Raw genomic sequence first — 16,273 nt, forward strand, 5'->3', positions numbered from 1 at the left:
CACCACCAGCGCCACGGCTAGCTGCCCACTCGCTTGCCCAGGGGCTGGTGCCAGGCACTCAGCAGGCAGGGCTCCCGGCCCGAGGCAGTGCGGCTCCCAGGGCCACCCCCGCTGGGGTAGCTCTGCCGGCACAGAGCCCGCAGCGCCAGCTGAGCGGACCCCCTAAGGAACAGCGAGTTGGCCTTCCAGCGCACCCGTATCCCCCGCCGCCGCCGCCGATTGGCCCGATCCGCCCCGCCCCTGCCACGTCTCATTGGTCCACGCCGGCACGTGATGCCAACGAGTTGTTGGGCGCCAAATTCAAACTGATCTCTGCTGTGAGAGTGGCAGAGCCCGGAAGCGCCGCTGCCTGGCCGGGGAGGTGGTGAGTGGCGACTTGTGCTGAGCACCTCCTGCCGCCTCCTTACCTTCCTCTTCCCGCTGCCTCTCCGCGGGGGCTGGGCGCAGAGCCGGCAACCCCACGAGAGCCGAACTAACAGCGCAGGGCAGCTGGGAGGTGGAAAGGCTTAGGCCACGGCCGGGGCGAAGGGGCCCTGGTGTGGGGCAGACGGACTTACCAGCGAGCGCGGCAGGGCTGGGGTGGATGAAGGAGAAGCTGGGCGGCCTTTAGCACTCACTCCCTTACCACTTTCGGGGCTGTGTGTACAGGGGGTTGCTCCTGGGCCTATACCGGTGGTAGCAGCTCGAGGCCTTACTGAGAAATGGCTCGCTCCCGTAGAGAATGCAACCTAAAGGTTATTCTTTTGCCGTTGTCTTACGGGAACCTCTCTTGTGAGGGAGTGAAGCAGACCGCCGAGGGCCATGTACGTGCCTGACTGTCTCTATTTGCGACCTCTGACTGCTGGGCAGACCCTGATGGCAGGGCTGCCTGCCCCCTGCACATAGGGCATCAACAACTCAGCGTCCATCTGTCGAACTTTCTCGTTTGTGTGTATGTAGGTTATCTATACTAAGAATTTTCATGTTTGTTTGATGGCACAGTCAAATCTACTAATACGAAATATCTTTTTTGTTTTTATTCTGCCTGCCATATAAAAATATTATTTGTGTATTCTTATTCTGGTATATCTTGCTGCAGGAGTCAGCCTCCATGTATTTCTTGAATTGCATGATATTTATAAGTGGTGTTCTTAGAAGGGACATGCTGCATCTTACCCTGGATGCAGTATCTCTAAATTTTATCTTCTCAGGTTTATAACCTAAACCATCTGCTGTCTAAAAGTTTGACATCTAAATTGTATGATGCCCAGTGAAAAAATTATGTGGTTCTTGACAAATCTACAGAAAGAATAACTAAAGCATTTGCTTTACATTTACTTTAAAGCACCTAACTTCTGCTGCATTTACTGTGTGCTTTTGTAGTATTTGGGACAGTCGTTGCTTCCCAGATCTTAAATTATCTGTTAAATTCCCTTTTCGTTAAAGTCATGTAATCTGGTTACAGCAATGAAATATAAGAATTTGGATTACTATTTCTATGTTACACCTTCCTAAGTCTTAGTCTCCCTTTCTGTAAAGTACGTATGTATGTTTCCCTCATTACAATGTACTCTGTGGCTCCCAACTTGTGATGCAGATTATCTACTCTGCAAATATTTCTCCTGAGATCACCACAAAGTGTGGACAAAGGAGGTACAGTGCTGTTTTCCAGGAGCCTCTTCAGTCTTATTAAATGTTTTTTTATTATTATTATTATTATCCTCCCTTGTTGCTAGCTTTGTAGCAATTGCTGAAAACGTGCTCGATGTGAGGAGCTCTGCATGATTTGCTGCACCTCTCCTAATTGTTCCTGCCCCCTGCACTCATATGTGGTATCTTTTGCTTTGCAGGATTTCTTCTTATCCTTTTCAATGGAGAGTGACTGTAGAGGTCAATGATGAGGACCAGCCCTCGCAGGCCCTTAATTCTCAAAAGACGGAAACTGACCCTTCCACAGAATGATGTGCCCAGTACCTCAGCAAGAGATGAGAACAGTGGCCAGGATGAAAACACTCCTAAGCAGGAGGTCAGCCAGCAGGACCAGCACAACAGCCAACCCAGAGACAAAATGGACTGTGGCCTGCAGAAATTCCCAACAGGAATAAAGATAATTGACCATCCTACCATGCCCAACACACAAGTGGTGGCCATCCCTACAGATGCAGATATCCAGAGCATCATAGAGGCACTGACAGCAAAAGGAAAAGAATGTGGCAACAATGGGCCCAACAAATTCATTCTCATTAGCAGTGGGGGCACATCCCGTTCAGCAGGTCCAACACCATCACAGCATCTCTCATCAGAGAAGAAACCCAGTACAATAACTAAGGCAGCAGGTGGTCAAGAAAGAGAGAGGAATGTTACACAAACAACTGGTCTTGCAGGAGGGACAATGCTCTGGCATTCAAGAATTGATTCCATGGCTGGACAGGAACAAGAGAGCAACAGTATGTAATCTTAACCCTTTTTTTAGTCCTGACAGATAGATGAAGAGATGTGAAGTGGGCCGATGAGTGTAGTGCTTGGATCTCAGTATGCAATAACAAGAACTATTTTGCTAATTACCAAATAGCATGGATTTGATTCTAATAATCTACATAGCTATGCATATGCAGTGAAATCTGAAGGATCCTAGTGGATATATTTTTGATGGAAGAGATGGTAAATAAAGGTGTATAGCAAAGCAAAATTTTAGTGTTGGCAGAAAAAAATGGCTTAAGGAAGTGAAGTCTAGAAAAAAAAAGACTAAGTTTCTTCTAGTAAAAGGGTTATAGCTGTATTCAATACTAACATAGGGCACCCTAGTCAGTGACAAAACATACAGGCCTAGAGCTGTGAAAAAGAGATTATTTCCATCCTTTAATAACTAAGTGTCAAGTTTGTTTCCCCCTGGGCTGTCTCATGAAGCTGATGAGTAAATGTTAGAAGTGGGTTGGATTTTACTTTGAAACACTGCTCAGATCAGATTTGGATTTGCAACTTCAAATAGCTGTGTAGCTTTTGGGCTGTAGTAAACCTTATCCCACAGCATAGTACTGTCTGATAGAAACCCATAGATGTCTGCAATAGCTGCAGTGCTACAACCAACCTCACCAGAAATAACAAAACTGCTAGTTTTCACTGATGCATTTCAAAAACCTGGAGACATCAAAAGTTCTGGCTTGGGTCTTGTGAGCTAGGGCTTTCAGTTGGAGTTTGTCACTACTTTCCTTGGCCTCTGCTTGCTATATTCATCCACTAACTAAACATATTTGAATTCTTGATGTACTGGATCAATATTGTCCTGGTTTTGTTGAGAGCAATAGACAGGTTTGAATGTTTGTTTTTAAGGCTGCGGATATTGGGCAGGTCATAGAATCATAGAATAGCCAGGGTTGGAAAGGACCTTAAGATCACCTAGTTTCAAACTTCCTGCCATGGGCAGGAACACCTCACACTAGACCATGTTGCCCAAGGAAGTTGTGAATGCTCCATCCCTGGCAGTGTTCAAGGCCAGGTTGGACAGAGCCCTGCGTGACATGTGGCCAAAGGCTCTGTCCAACCTGGCCTTGAACACTGCCAAGGATGGAGCATGTACTACTAGATCATAGAATAGTTTGGCTTGGAAGGGACCTTAAAGCTCATCCAGTTCCAACCCCCTGCCACGGTAGGGACACCTTCCACTAGACCAGGTTGCTCCAAGCCCCATCCAACCTGGCCTTGAACACTGCCAGGGATGAGGCAGCCACAGCTTCTCTGGGCAAGACAGAGACAAAATGGTGGTTGAATTCCTTCCACAAGAAACATTAGAATTGCAATACCATCTTGTCACTATCTTGAGATGTGCATACATCTTCTAGAAGTGTGACTACTTCCTTCCTTTTGGCACTTGAGATGAAGGGGAAAGAGGGTTACTTTATGAGTAAGCAGAGATATGGGCTTGTTACCCCCACAGGCAGTGGCAAGACAACGAGCTCTGTGTTGGACAATAGTCTCACTAACATCCAGTGGCTGGGGAAGATGAGATCTGATGGGCTAAGTCCCTGTTCTGTGAAGCAAGACACAGGGAAAGAGAACCAGATGCCTCTGCAGGAAACAATCAAGGTAAGTAGGCAAAGACAACAGAGCATGTGCTAAAACTTTTGGTAGGGAAGTAATCCATGTGCATCAGAAGACTTGCAAAAACTAGGTATCACCATCTCTAAGTAACCTGAATTTGTCATTTTCTGATTTGAATAACAGAACCTGTAAGATCCAGGGATATTCCACAGCCCTTCTTTGTCAACTTTCTGAGCACTAATGTATCATTCCTTTCATCTCTCAGACTGAAGAAGATTCTGCTGCTGCTGATATTCCTACTGCCGCTGCTGCTGCCTCATGGCAGGATTCACTATCAGAACGACCTCCTTACTCTTACATGGCCATGATCCAGTTTGCCATCAACAGCACTGAGAAGAAGCGTATGACTCTAAAGGATATCTATACCTGGATTGAGGATCATTTCCCATATTTTAAACATGTGGCTAAGCCAGGTTGGAAGGTAACAAGCAGGCTTTCAAGTTGCTGAGGGCCACATGGTGGTGTTCTATAGGCTTTCTGAGTGAAAATGAAGAGTTAGCCAGCCTGCAGAGCGAAGTGGAAATTAAACACCTCACTCCATGTACCCTCTCATTCCAGATGTTCCCTGTTCCACTTTTGTATCCCTTTTTTCATTCCACTTAGGCAAGATGATGTGATGTTTGATCACTGGAGAAACAATAGGGATCTCAAGAGCAAGTAGAATAAGAGATTGATGACAGGGTTGGCTGGGTATGCAGTAAATATGAATGTACATGTTGCCTGCACTTTGGAATCTAATCCCTCTGCCAGGGCTGAGGTAGGCCTTGCTGTGCTAATAATGGAATTACCACTTTTCAACCTCCCCCATGCTTCTTTCCCCCCCAGAACTCCATTCGGCACAACCTGTCCCTTCATGATATGTTTGTCCGTGAAACATCTGCTAATGGTAAAATTTCATTCTGGACTATTCATCCTGATGCAAACCGTTGCCTAACATTGGACCAGGTATTTAAGGTGAGTGCCTCATGCAAAGTTTAGTTCCTAAATGCCACGGTATCCAGATACACCTTATTTTTACAGGAAGGTTAAACTGTTTCGACTTCAGTTTTTTTTGTAGAAGCTGGATTCAGTCATTTCTCTTGATAAATAGACAAAAGCTCTGTATTGAAAGAAAAGGTGCATTTGTCTGTGCATGTGATCTGGAACTTCTGTGGGATGTATTTATTCTTCAGGTGATGTGCCAAATGTAATGATTTAAATTCTTAGTGAGAAGCTTTCCACTGAAATCAAGTAGGGGTTCCTATGCTGTTTGATTAGAGAGTAATAGAGTAGAATTGCCCTATCCCAGATAGGTATTTGAAGAAGTACTGTTTTGTGGGAGAAACTGAGTTTCTGAGTGCGGTATAGGTTTAAATGCTTCTGTGTTTTCTGCAGTGGGTGGGCAGATAGATTGATTCCTGTTTGCTCAGATAATACAAGTTTAAAAAGTCCCATTTGTTCCCCCTTTGGTTGATAACTTCATCTTATTTTTTCCCCCTCAATGCCTTGCTGCCACCAGCCGCTGGACTTGCGGTCACCAACATCGCCTGAGCATTCTGAATCAGTAAGACTTACCCTCTGGCCTGGGGCTTCCATTCTGCTCTTGCCAATCACTGAAGGAAAGAACAAGAGGTTTTGGGAGGGGGACTAGGTCACTGCTGCACCTAATCATACAGCTCCATGCACACCCTTTTTGGGGAATGGAGTTGAGCCAAAGGTTAATTGCCTTCAGATTATATGCTGTCTCTACAGCTGGTAGAGCTGTGCAGCTTGGGTACCAACAGGCTTCAGAGAACAAGCCCAAACAGAGATTTCTGGTAAAACCCTCATCTCCACAGCAGCAGTCCCAATCTGCTTTGGGGTTCAGATCCAGAAAGAATAGGATATCTTCGTGCTCCTTTTTAATTTTGTAACCCAGGTGCATTGTGACTCTCAGAAGGAATCTGTTTGCACTTTCTTTTGCATTCATCAGTTTTAACAATGGCAGGTTTGCAAGCTGCCAAACACTTTTCTGACATGGCTACAGCCCTGGCCTTCTTTCTGTCTGCTTAGACTTCTCATTCCTCTGTTGCCTCTGCTATTTCATTTGAACATCTATCTGGTCTGTGGTTTGTATAGAAATCAAATATACAATAAAGCTACCCTATTTGCCTTTCCTTGGGCACTGAGGACATTGAAACTAGGTCACTTCTGCAGTAGAGTCTGCAGCTGGAGCAACTCTGTCATGCCATCTTTTTTTCTACACAGCTTTTGGTTGGCAGCTGGCTTTGAGATGGCACGGCTGCAAAACAGCAAGTGGCACAGAGCTAGAGCTGGCATGAATGCTGGTTGCTAACGGCTGCTCTCTCTGTATTAGCGAAGCATAGGCTTCTGGATTCTCAGTTCTGCGTAAGGCAGCAGAATAAAGTTGGATTTTTCTCTTTAAATCTCTTTCTTTTCTCCTTCTCCTCTTTATTTCACAATGACTGCAGCAGCAAAAAAGACATCTTCCAGATCCCCAGAAGAATATGGGAAGCAACAGCAGTAGCAAAACTGAACCCCCGAATGCACGTGAGTGTCTGTATCATCCTTGGCCAAAAAGAATTAGTCTCAGAAATCTGGGGTGCTCTCCCAGATTCCCTTAGGAATAACAGTGGAAATTGTTATTCAGGTTCACCAGCTTTTAGTCTTCCTACTCTCAGGTTTGGAGCTGAAGGCAGTATTGCTGTATTTGAGAGAGGATGTGATGGAGACATAAAGGGAATTGGGTACTCAAATGGAGTGAAAGCAGAGCTTGCCCCAACTTGAGGGCTATGATCTGTATGAAGGACTACTTTCTTGTTCATCAGGCCTTCCAGCTTGGAATTTGTATCCTCAAACTTAGCAGAGAAGGCAGGTGAGCCTACCTCTGGATATTTATTTTGGGGCATTTAGAAAGACTTTCTATTAGATGCCTGGGTTTCAAGAGGTAGTAAAGAGAGGGCAAGAGGCTAGCAAGTCTGCTTTCCCTTCCAGGCCGAAAGATGAAGCCTTTGCTTCCTCGTATCAACTCCTACCTGGTTCCGATCCAGTTTCCTTTGAGTCAGCCTCTTGTCTTGCAGCCGTCTGTATCCATGGCACAGGGAACATCCATCAACAGCACAGAGACTTTCCGAAGCAATAAGCGTGTGCGCATCGCTCCAAAGGTTGGTTTCTTGTTTTCTAAGGATGTTTTGGTTTGGTTCCTTTGGAGGAGGGGGCATCGGGTGGGAGGGGGCTTGTTTATTTTTCTTTACTATAGCTCTGGCTTTCTATGGGCCAAAGGCTCTATGAATTGGTTAAGACAATTTTTTTCTACTACTTGGATGTGGAAAAAATAAGAATGGAAGAAATGGCTTGTTTTGCCCCTAAAACATTCATATTTTTGATAGCTCTGAAGAGACATGTAACATAGGGAACTTCTTCTGAAAGAGCATTTATTTTCATGTAGTCTCTTCTCACTATCATTTGGATTTTGGGGGGATTAGATCCTTGGTTACTGACTCCATATCACTTGTGTTTCTTTGTAGATGTCACTCTCTACAGAAGAGTCATCCTCTCTAACCATGGCTGCTGTCAAGGAGGAGAGTCAATGCAATGAAGGTTTATTTTCCCCAACCCATTGCCTAAAGGAGAGCAGCTCCCAGCCGGGTGAGGGATCAGCTTCTTTCCCTGAAAGCATCTGTATTAACGAGGAAGAAGGCTCTCAACTGGATGACTGGCTGTCCCCATTTGCTTCAACCCTAACAGTAAAGGAAGACCCAGGCTTGTTCCTCCCAGTCTCATCCACAAAGGAGAAGAAACAATTCACCCTACTGAAGTCACCATCTAAGACTGTTTCTGACACTCTAGTTATAAAGAGACGGGAAAGGCGGGAAATGAGCAGATCCAGAAGGAAACAACGCCTAGCATTGCCTTGCTCGGAAGAGCCTGTCCTTGTTTTGCCAGAAAGCAATGGCTTTGACCCTTTCCGGTTAGGGGCAGACTACCCCTTCCTGCAGGAAAGCCAACCTCCTGAGAATGCATCACAGCTCAGCTGCTCACAGGGGGAAGAGGGGCCTTTTAAAACACCAGTCAAGGAGATGTTCAGCAAATTGCCTGTTTCTTCTACTCCCAGCAAAGTTTCAGCAGCTACTACCCCCCCACTAGGGGGCCTTGACCCCTGGAAGCCAGCATCCTTAACCAAGGAAAGTCATGAGCTGGACTTCAGTCCAGTGAGAACCCTTCAATTGCCATTCACCCCCCTCCGGGAGAACCAGGACTTGCTGGGTTTTAACACCACACCTCTTAAAAATCCCCTCTTTGAGTCCCCTCGGGAACTGCTCAATACAGAATCCAGTGATATGGTGCACATCCCCCTCACGAGCTCTCCAGCTTTTACTCATGAGTCTACTAAGCAATTATCTGTTGAACTGCCAGCTTCTGGCTTTACTGAAAACCGTTCGCTCATGGAAGGCCTCATCCTTGATACCATGAATGACAGCCTGAGCAAAATTCTCCTAGATATCAGCTTTCCTGGTCTTGAGGATGAAAACTTAGGAACAGACATTAGTTGGTCTCATCTTATACCTGAACTGAAGTAAACTGGCCTGAGGACTGAACTTGGCTTGTTCTGATATTACAGAAAGCACTCTACTCTTCTGAGATCTGTTCATGTAGTCTAGGAAGACTGTCTGCTTTTGACTAAATACCAAATGCATGGTAACACAGGGCATTATTGACTCCTGCTAAGCTGGGAGAGAGGCCCATTGGCTGCTATGAGCTCCCTTTATATGTTGCAATAGATTTTATGTGGAATAAGATAGAAGATCTCTAACCCTGTGCTAGAGAATGGTTCCTAGAGAGAGATTATCAAGGGAACATCTATGTAGACCCTGAATGGCATTTGCTACTCAAAGTATCAGAGGAAATGGATACACTCCTCAGTTATGTACGATAGGAAAGAGCCTGGGAACCTCCTCCTAGCTCTGTCCTTACTTCCCTTCACTTTGTTCTCCTATTACTTAGTATCTTCTGTGTAATTTTCATGGCTGTAAATACTGTACATTCCTTAAATTAGCTTTTAATTATAATAATATAATTTTATTCTTGTAGGGTTATGTGAATATTTGGGCTGGTAAAGGGTTTGTCTTAGAGTGTTGTCTGTATGTTCCACATCTCCTGTATTCTACACTAGGTGACAGCTAAAAATACTTTTTTTCTTCTTTGACTGCAGAAACACATTGGTTTAGGCTGTTCTGAATGTTCCTGGGGCAAAAAATCTGAAAAAATACCTTTATATGATTCAAGTCAAAGTGAAATAGTTTGTTATCTGGATTGAAGCGTAAAATTTTGTTTTGGCTTCCTTTTCTGAGGCTGGAATGGAAAAGAGCTTGGATCAAACTCAATAGCTCTTCTGGTTCCAGACTCCTGCTATTAGGTACCTAAACGATTAGATAGAGTCACTGTTGCATTAAGATGGACTTCTATTGACTGGTTAAAGTTGCCGTTATTACAATCATAAGTTAAAAATGTTAAAGAATCCTATAAAGTGAATGCTGGTATTTCCACTGAAAAGCAACCTCTGGAAACGCAAGGTATGCTTCTCTTAGTGCAATAGGACAACTCATCCCAGTTCCCTAGAACTCATGTCAAAAAAGGAAATTGCCATAAAAAGACCTGAACCTTCTGCTTTTAGGCAAATGATGGCTCATGTATCTACATACTCAATAAAGCTTCTGTGGGAACACAGCCAAGTATTCTTTACTGCTTTCACTCTCATCAGCATGCTCAGGCTGGGCCATAGCATGAAAAAACAGTTTTTGTTTGTCTATTGTGTGTGTTTTCTGTGCTAAGTAAGTGATCATTAGGAAGTTTTCAGTATTCCTCAGCCATGTTGGCCATTTTGCATTAAGTTTGATTACTCAACACCTTCCTTCATCTAATATACTTTTTCCTGCTGTTCATGGGTAAATCCTGACTTTACAAGTCAGAAAAAAGCAGCCTTAGTCTAAAACATCAGAACAGCTCCAGCAGTCTAGTTTCTGTATTTTATAAATGCAAAACAAGTCTCGTACAAAAATCTTTTATTTCCACCTTTCCCAATATGCACAAAATCATAGAGTCATAGAATCATAGAATTGTTAGGGTTGGAAAAGACCTTAAGATCATCTAGTTCCAGCCCCCCTGCCATGGGCAGGGACACCCCACACAAAACCATGCCACCCAAGGCCTCATCCAACCTGGCCTTGAAAAAAAAAATCAGATTTAGATGTGTGTGGTTTTCAGAACTGCTGTTCTCTTGTGTGTACGTTAAAGGCTATTTGCCCTTAGAAGGTGCTTCAAGCACTTTGTGTTGGTGATTATTATTTCAGTTTTTCTGGGGAGCAATACTGGACTCCCAGATCTGCATTTCTGTCTGCCTAACACAAGTGGCTGCTCAGCTTGAGGCCAACAGTAAAAAATGCTTTACTAGGCTGCCATGTGAATTTCAGACCAGAAGATTTTTGTCAGTGATTACAAGTTGAAGTTCCATCACTTCTGATTGAGTCTTGGGGTTTCCTTACCACTAAACATGAAATAAAAAAAGATTTCTGAAAGCTTAGGACTAAGAACTGCTGTGGTGGTGGTGGTATGCATTTTGTTTAGGCTTGATTTGCCAATACTGCCTGTGTGGGCAGGAGGTCTTGATTCCTTCTCTGCTAACATCCTCCATGAAGGAGTTAATGTCTTCCAGACAGGATTTAAGTCATTCTCTGACCAGGGAATCATAACAGGCTGCTATGAAAACTGATCAAAGCTACACAGCGCATCTTGTCTTCACTATGTGAATGAGTTGTTGCAGCATGTAAACTACTATAAAGAAAAGTTGTTCAAATGTAGAAATCAGATATTTGCGTCTTTAGCAGTAAGTTGTTTCACATCTCTGTTGTCACAAAGGAAGAAGGACACTTGCTCTTAATATCCCAGACTTAGCCCACAGAAAATCTGCAAGATTAAATGTGCTCTGGTGTTGGAAGGCAAATAAGCATGGCATGAGACAGAGAATCAGAGAGCTGTGCTTCTTATTGCTCAGCAAAGCAACAATTTGGAGGATGTTGGATGAAGTTGGCAGACTTTGTTGCTCTGGCATGCTTTTTGCCAGTGTCTCCCTCTGCAACCCTTTTCAGTGAGTAACTGTACCTTTTGAAGTTGGAGGTTATCTGAAAATTGTACATATACCACCTCTTTCTGCTTTTGAACAGGGAGAGGTGAAGGGCTTACAACAGCCTGACCAGAAGAATCCCAATGTCCTCCCTGCAGTAGCTCCATCACATACTTCCTTCCTTACTGCTGATATGGGGTGCTTACTTAAAGCTTTAGCCTGGTTTAGGAATAACACAAAACATACCAAGTCACACTTGCTCAGCAAGTGACAGCAATAAAGCAGTTTGACAGTGCTGTCAAGAAAAGTGTCTCTCAAAAGTGATCTATGGTTGTAACCAGTAAAAGGCTTGACTGTCACACGACAGTAATAGCAAGAGGGAAATGAAGTGTTTTGTAAGGAAGAATGGGAAACATGGTTAAGGCTTTGTGAATAAAAATCTTACTTCTGGCATTTGCGATAGGGGTGTCAGGGCAATGTCATGTTGAAAACTCACAGGAAACAGGAGGTCTGTGTAGTATAGGAGGTTGTAACCAGGCAAAGAATTGTATGGTTAAGTGCAGAGCAATGAAGCAGGCTCAGAATAGAGATGTATACAGAGAGAGGTAAGAGGCCAGAAGGCAGGTATCACTTGTCCCTCTGCAGGCTCAGTATTTGGATTATAGTGTAGAAATGTGATCTTGTAAGATAGTGCATGCCTGTTCCCAGCCTTCAGTAAAAGCAGAGCTATACTTCTTGTATATGAACCTGTTGTAGCTGAAGAGCAGGTAGGTATAGCTCTTCACACCTTTGTGTAGCTCTCCCGAGGTCTTTGAATAATGTGCAGGAGCATCCCAAGACTGTCCTTGAGCTCTGGTAACAGAGCAGGCTCTTTAAGACCTTCTAGCCAGTGACAGAAAACATTAATTTAAGATATAATTTTCAAGGAATCTAAACACACATCCACAGCAAGCCAGCAGGTGCTGCAGATGCTCCCCTCCTCTGAAAATTCTGCTCTATACCTAGCAAGGAACGTGATAGATGCAAATGGGAAAGTAATTCCCCTTCACTGGTTGAGAGGGGCTCCTCCTACTCCATTTTGTCAGCAGAAAAGGACCAGATACCTCCTGACATGAGGCGAGTGAAGATCATTACCACCTTTTTTCTTTTGCAACTTGTCTGGTGGAGGAAGAACTCAAGCCCTTCCCCATTTGGAAGAAAGAAAGCTGCCTTTACAAGCCAGTGATCCTAATGGGAGGGTGCCAGGCCTGTATTTCTACCAGAGGGCATTGTAGCTCGAAACAAAGGTGGAAATATCTTTTTTAGTAAAATACTTGACTTTCTCATTAAAACACTGTATGGATTCAGAGAGCATAATGACAGGTTTGTCCTGTCACAAATGTGAGCTTGTTCCTGAACAAAACCAGCTTCTCTCCCCACTCCTGTTTTTCAAGCAGAGGTGAGCTACAACTGGATAAAAAGATATTCAGGGTATAACAAAGTATTAGCTGCCTGAGACTAAGAAGAAAGTGTCCTGCTTCCACTAGTCATCTCATACTGATTTCTTGCTTTGATACAAGCAGAGTTCTAGAATGTAAAGGCCATGAATGTGATTTACTGATGCAGTTCAGATGATACAGTTGTCCTTGAGTTTCAGTTATAACTTTTCTTGGAAAAATAAAGATGATAAAATACCCTGACACACAGTTTACCAGTAGAGGCAAAAGATTATGGAAAGCAGATTCTATTCCACACCTCAAAATCTATGGGAAGTATTACATAGATCACATTGGTAAACTGTTTGCATGAAAGATAAACCATCAGAATTATATACCCTCCATGTCTGCTTCCTTTGTTTTGTTTTTGATGTATCCTATTTTATACCAGAAACAATTTAATTACATTATTTCAGAAAGTCAAGCAAAACAGTCAGTAGAAATTATTATTAAACTACAATCAGCCATGTATGGTTTATGTCCCCTGCTTTGGGTCTCTGTTACTTTTTAATGGACATATAGGAGGTTCCTTCCAAAAGAGCCTTTGTTTATTTAGTAATGTAATTTGTAGAACGAAAATTTTGTGGTTACAAACTAGATTCTGGCTCATTAACGTCGGGACTGTTTGAAAAATGGATAGACCAATTTTCCAGTAGGACAAAAAACCCCTCATCTTCAGAGGAAACTCTTAATATTGCTGATATTTTCCATAGAATGATTTTTTTTTTCATTCCCAATATGGTATCTTTTATTGGTGTACTGTATTCTTTCACATTTTATGTATTTTTGTGTAAGTTTTAATAAAAGTAAAGTTTTGGATAATATCATTACACAACAGGGCAGAGCATCCCATCACAACTCTATGCTTCTTTTCATGGAGTGAAACATTTAGGTTACTTATATATTTCTTAAATCTGAATTCTGAGATTACATGTTTGTCTATGCACAAAGTTATTTTGGATTGTGGAACGGTATGAAATTCCAACTTCAATTTCTATTCTGAATAATGCATGTATATTTTTAAGCCTTGAAACACTAGACTTAGGGGTGGTTATGTCATTGTTGCGGTATAATCTGTCCTGAATTATCAGTGGGCGTTTTTCAATTCAAGCTTCACTTCAGAAAAGCTTTTGTTTGGGGCAGTTAAAATTTTGCCTGCTTAGCTGTTATTACACATAGAGAGGTAACTAGGAGAGGAATTGCTTTGGGCATTTGTCAGTCAACAGTACATGAAACTTTAATAAATATATTGATTGTCAAGAACTTTGTCACCTTCGTAGGGCTACTTCATGTAGGCTGGAAGTGCCCATATGTAATCTGTGCTACTGCTGTTTCTCCATTTAGAATCTCTCAGTTCTGTCATGTTCTTCATGACCACATCCTACTTCATCTTTGCTCCATATGCAGTGTCTGTTCCCCCTCTCTTGACAGAGGGCATGTTACAGGTTAGGCTCAGATGCTGGGAAAAACCATGGTGCTCCATGTGTCAGGCCATCCGTAGTCCTGCCAGACCTTTAAACAGGGCTTTCAGGTTTGCAGTTTCTGTCAGAAGTAGTCTCCCAGGAGACTATGTCTCTATGTTTCCTTTTATCACCCCAAGAGTTTACATGCAGATCAGGATGATCCCCATCCTCCAAACCCCCACCCTGCTGGCTAGATAATTCTGGGGCACATACACGTGCTCTCTGTAGACCTTCACCCCCTCCTTCTCAGCCCCTCTTCTCATTTTCAATACGTCTTAATGATTCTCTGCCTCAAAGGCTACTTGGAACCCCTGTCATCCCTTTATAAATTCAAATCACAATGTAGCCTTAAAACTTTGGATAATTAACAGTGTTTGATGTATTTAGCATCCCATGATAGGAGGGTGAGAAATGTCAGGAATGCAACAGAACTAACACCACAAAGTGCATCACTTGCAGCTCATAGAATCACTGAAGATGTTTTCAGCACCACAGTATCAATATCCTTTTCCAAGTATTTGCAAATGATTATATCAATGCCACAAAATGGTCTAATCTCAGGAGCTCTACCCTGTAGCTAATTATTGCTTGACAGCCTGCATTCCTCTTGCAGGCTCATGGAACTGGCATAATACAATGATAAGAGCTGGTTTGCTGTTTCCCATAGCTGAATCTCGGTTTTGATTTGTTTGCTATTTTTATTAAAATCTTGATTGCTGGAGTCAGGAGATCATGAGATAATCATCTCAGTTGTCATTCAAATCATGCCAAGGCCTAGCCATCAAGAACGCAGAGACCAGCTGGGTGATATGATGTATGAATGCAGCCTAAAGGCTAAAGAACCAAAGGAACCCAGTATTTATAATTTAAAATAAATTACGTTGTTGAACTATCATTGTTATCCATCAAATCCTCTGTCTATCTGTCACTTTATATACATTGTATACACAAAAATGCTTATGTATGAACAGTACTATTGTGCTGGTGCTTCCATCATTAAATCCTGATTTTTTGAGCAGAAAATATTCATACTATCACTCTCTGGTAGAGTTATCCTTGTTCTAGTGGGGAAGGAGGGGGCAGGGAACACCAGGCATTTGGTTCAAACAGTTTGATTTCTTCTATATGTGACAGGAAAGAATATTTTGCTCAAGTTTTAAAAAAAAATAATAAAATTAAGAGCAAACATTTTTCAAGAGACCTAGGGCCTCCCTGCTGTGGAGGGAGTTTTTCAGGGTGTCCTTCTTGGCTTTGATGTATCCCTTTTTGTGAGCTGAATGAAAATTTTTCAATTTTTGGCTGTTATAAATATTCTTTAGGAAAATCTATTTCACATCCTTAGCAGAATCATAGTTGGCAACTAAAACCTGAGAAGATATTAGTTCAGTATAAAGTGTGCTCCAGCACAGACTTGCTGAGTATATAAGGATTTCTTTCTGAACTTGCTCTTCATGACTGCCAGCAGCTGAGCATGTGAACATGAGCAATCTTGTGTGACTTCTGCTGGGCTTCAGGGAGTGGATGATAAGAAGGCAGACCTTGATGAGAAGGTTACCCAAAGAGCCAAATGGAGACATGGGTCAGAAGACATAGAATCATGGAATCATTTAGGTTGGAAAAGACCTTTAAGATCACCAAGTCCAATTGTAAACCTAACACTGCCGACTCCACCACTAAACAATGTCACGAAGTGCCACATCTACACATCTTTTAAATACCTCCAGGGATGGTGACTCAACCACTTCCTTGGACAGCCTGTTCCAATGGCTTGACAAACCTTTCAGGGAAGAAATTTTTCCTAACATCCAATTTAAACTTCACCTGGTGCAACTTGAGGCTGTTTGAGAGGGTGAAAAACAGGACAAGTTTGTATAAGGACCATCATAGTCACACATTCAACAGTCCTTTACGTTTAAGGGTGGGGCAAAATGATTTGATACCACAAAAAAGCATGAGAAATGTGAAACACTGTTTTCAGGGTTTGGGTTTGACTGTTTTACTAGGGGTGAGACCAGTGTCTTGCACCTACCAATAAGGAAAAAACACAATGTGGAGAAGGTGCTAATTCACTAAGCAGAACTGAGGAGTTATTCCTGAAGAACCATCCACAACAGCATGTCTTTAAAGATTTAGCCAGTGAGCACTGATGCTTGAATTGC

The 16,273-nt window shown here is 42.8% G+C and overlaps 1 protein-coding gene across 1 annotated transcript; it reads left to right on the top strand.

The window, feature by feature from the left end:
• Positions 1-1,873: 1,873 nt before the first annotated feature.
• Positions 1,874-8,636, top strand: FOXM1 (forkhead box M1; the record flags this gene model as incomplete). The annotated part of the gene is made up of 8 exons (XM_080635446.1): positions 1,874-2,426; positions 3,914-4,062; positions 4,283-4,498; positions 4,903-5,031; positions 5,576-5,620; positions 6,528-6,606; positions 7,051-7,220; positions 7,584-8,636. The coding sequence occupies 8 exons, from the start codon at positions 1,874-1,876 to the stop codon at positions 8,634-8,636; spliced, it is 2,394 nt and encodes a 797-aa protein (XP_080491572.1).
• Between the last annotated feature and the right edge of the window lie 7,637 nt (positions 8,637-16,273).

Source organism: Psittacula echo, assembly GCF_963264785.1.
Source record: "Psittacula echo genome assembly, chromosome: 1".
NCBI lineage: Eukaryota > Metazoa > Chordata > Aves > Psittaciformes > Psittacidae > Psittacula > Psittacula echo.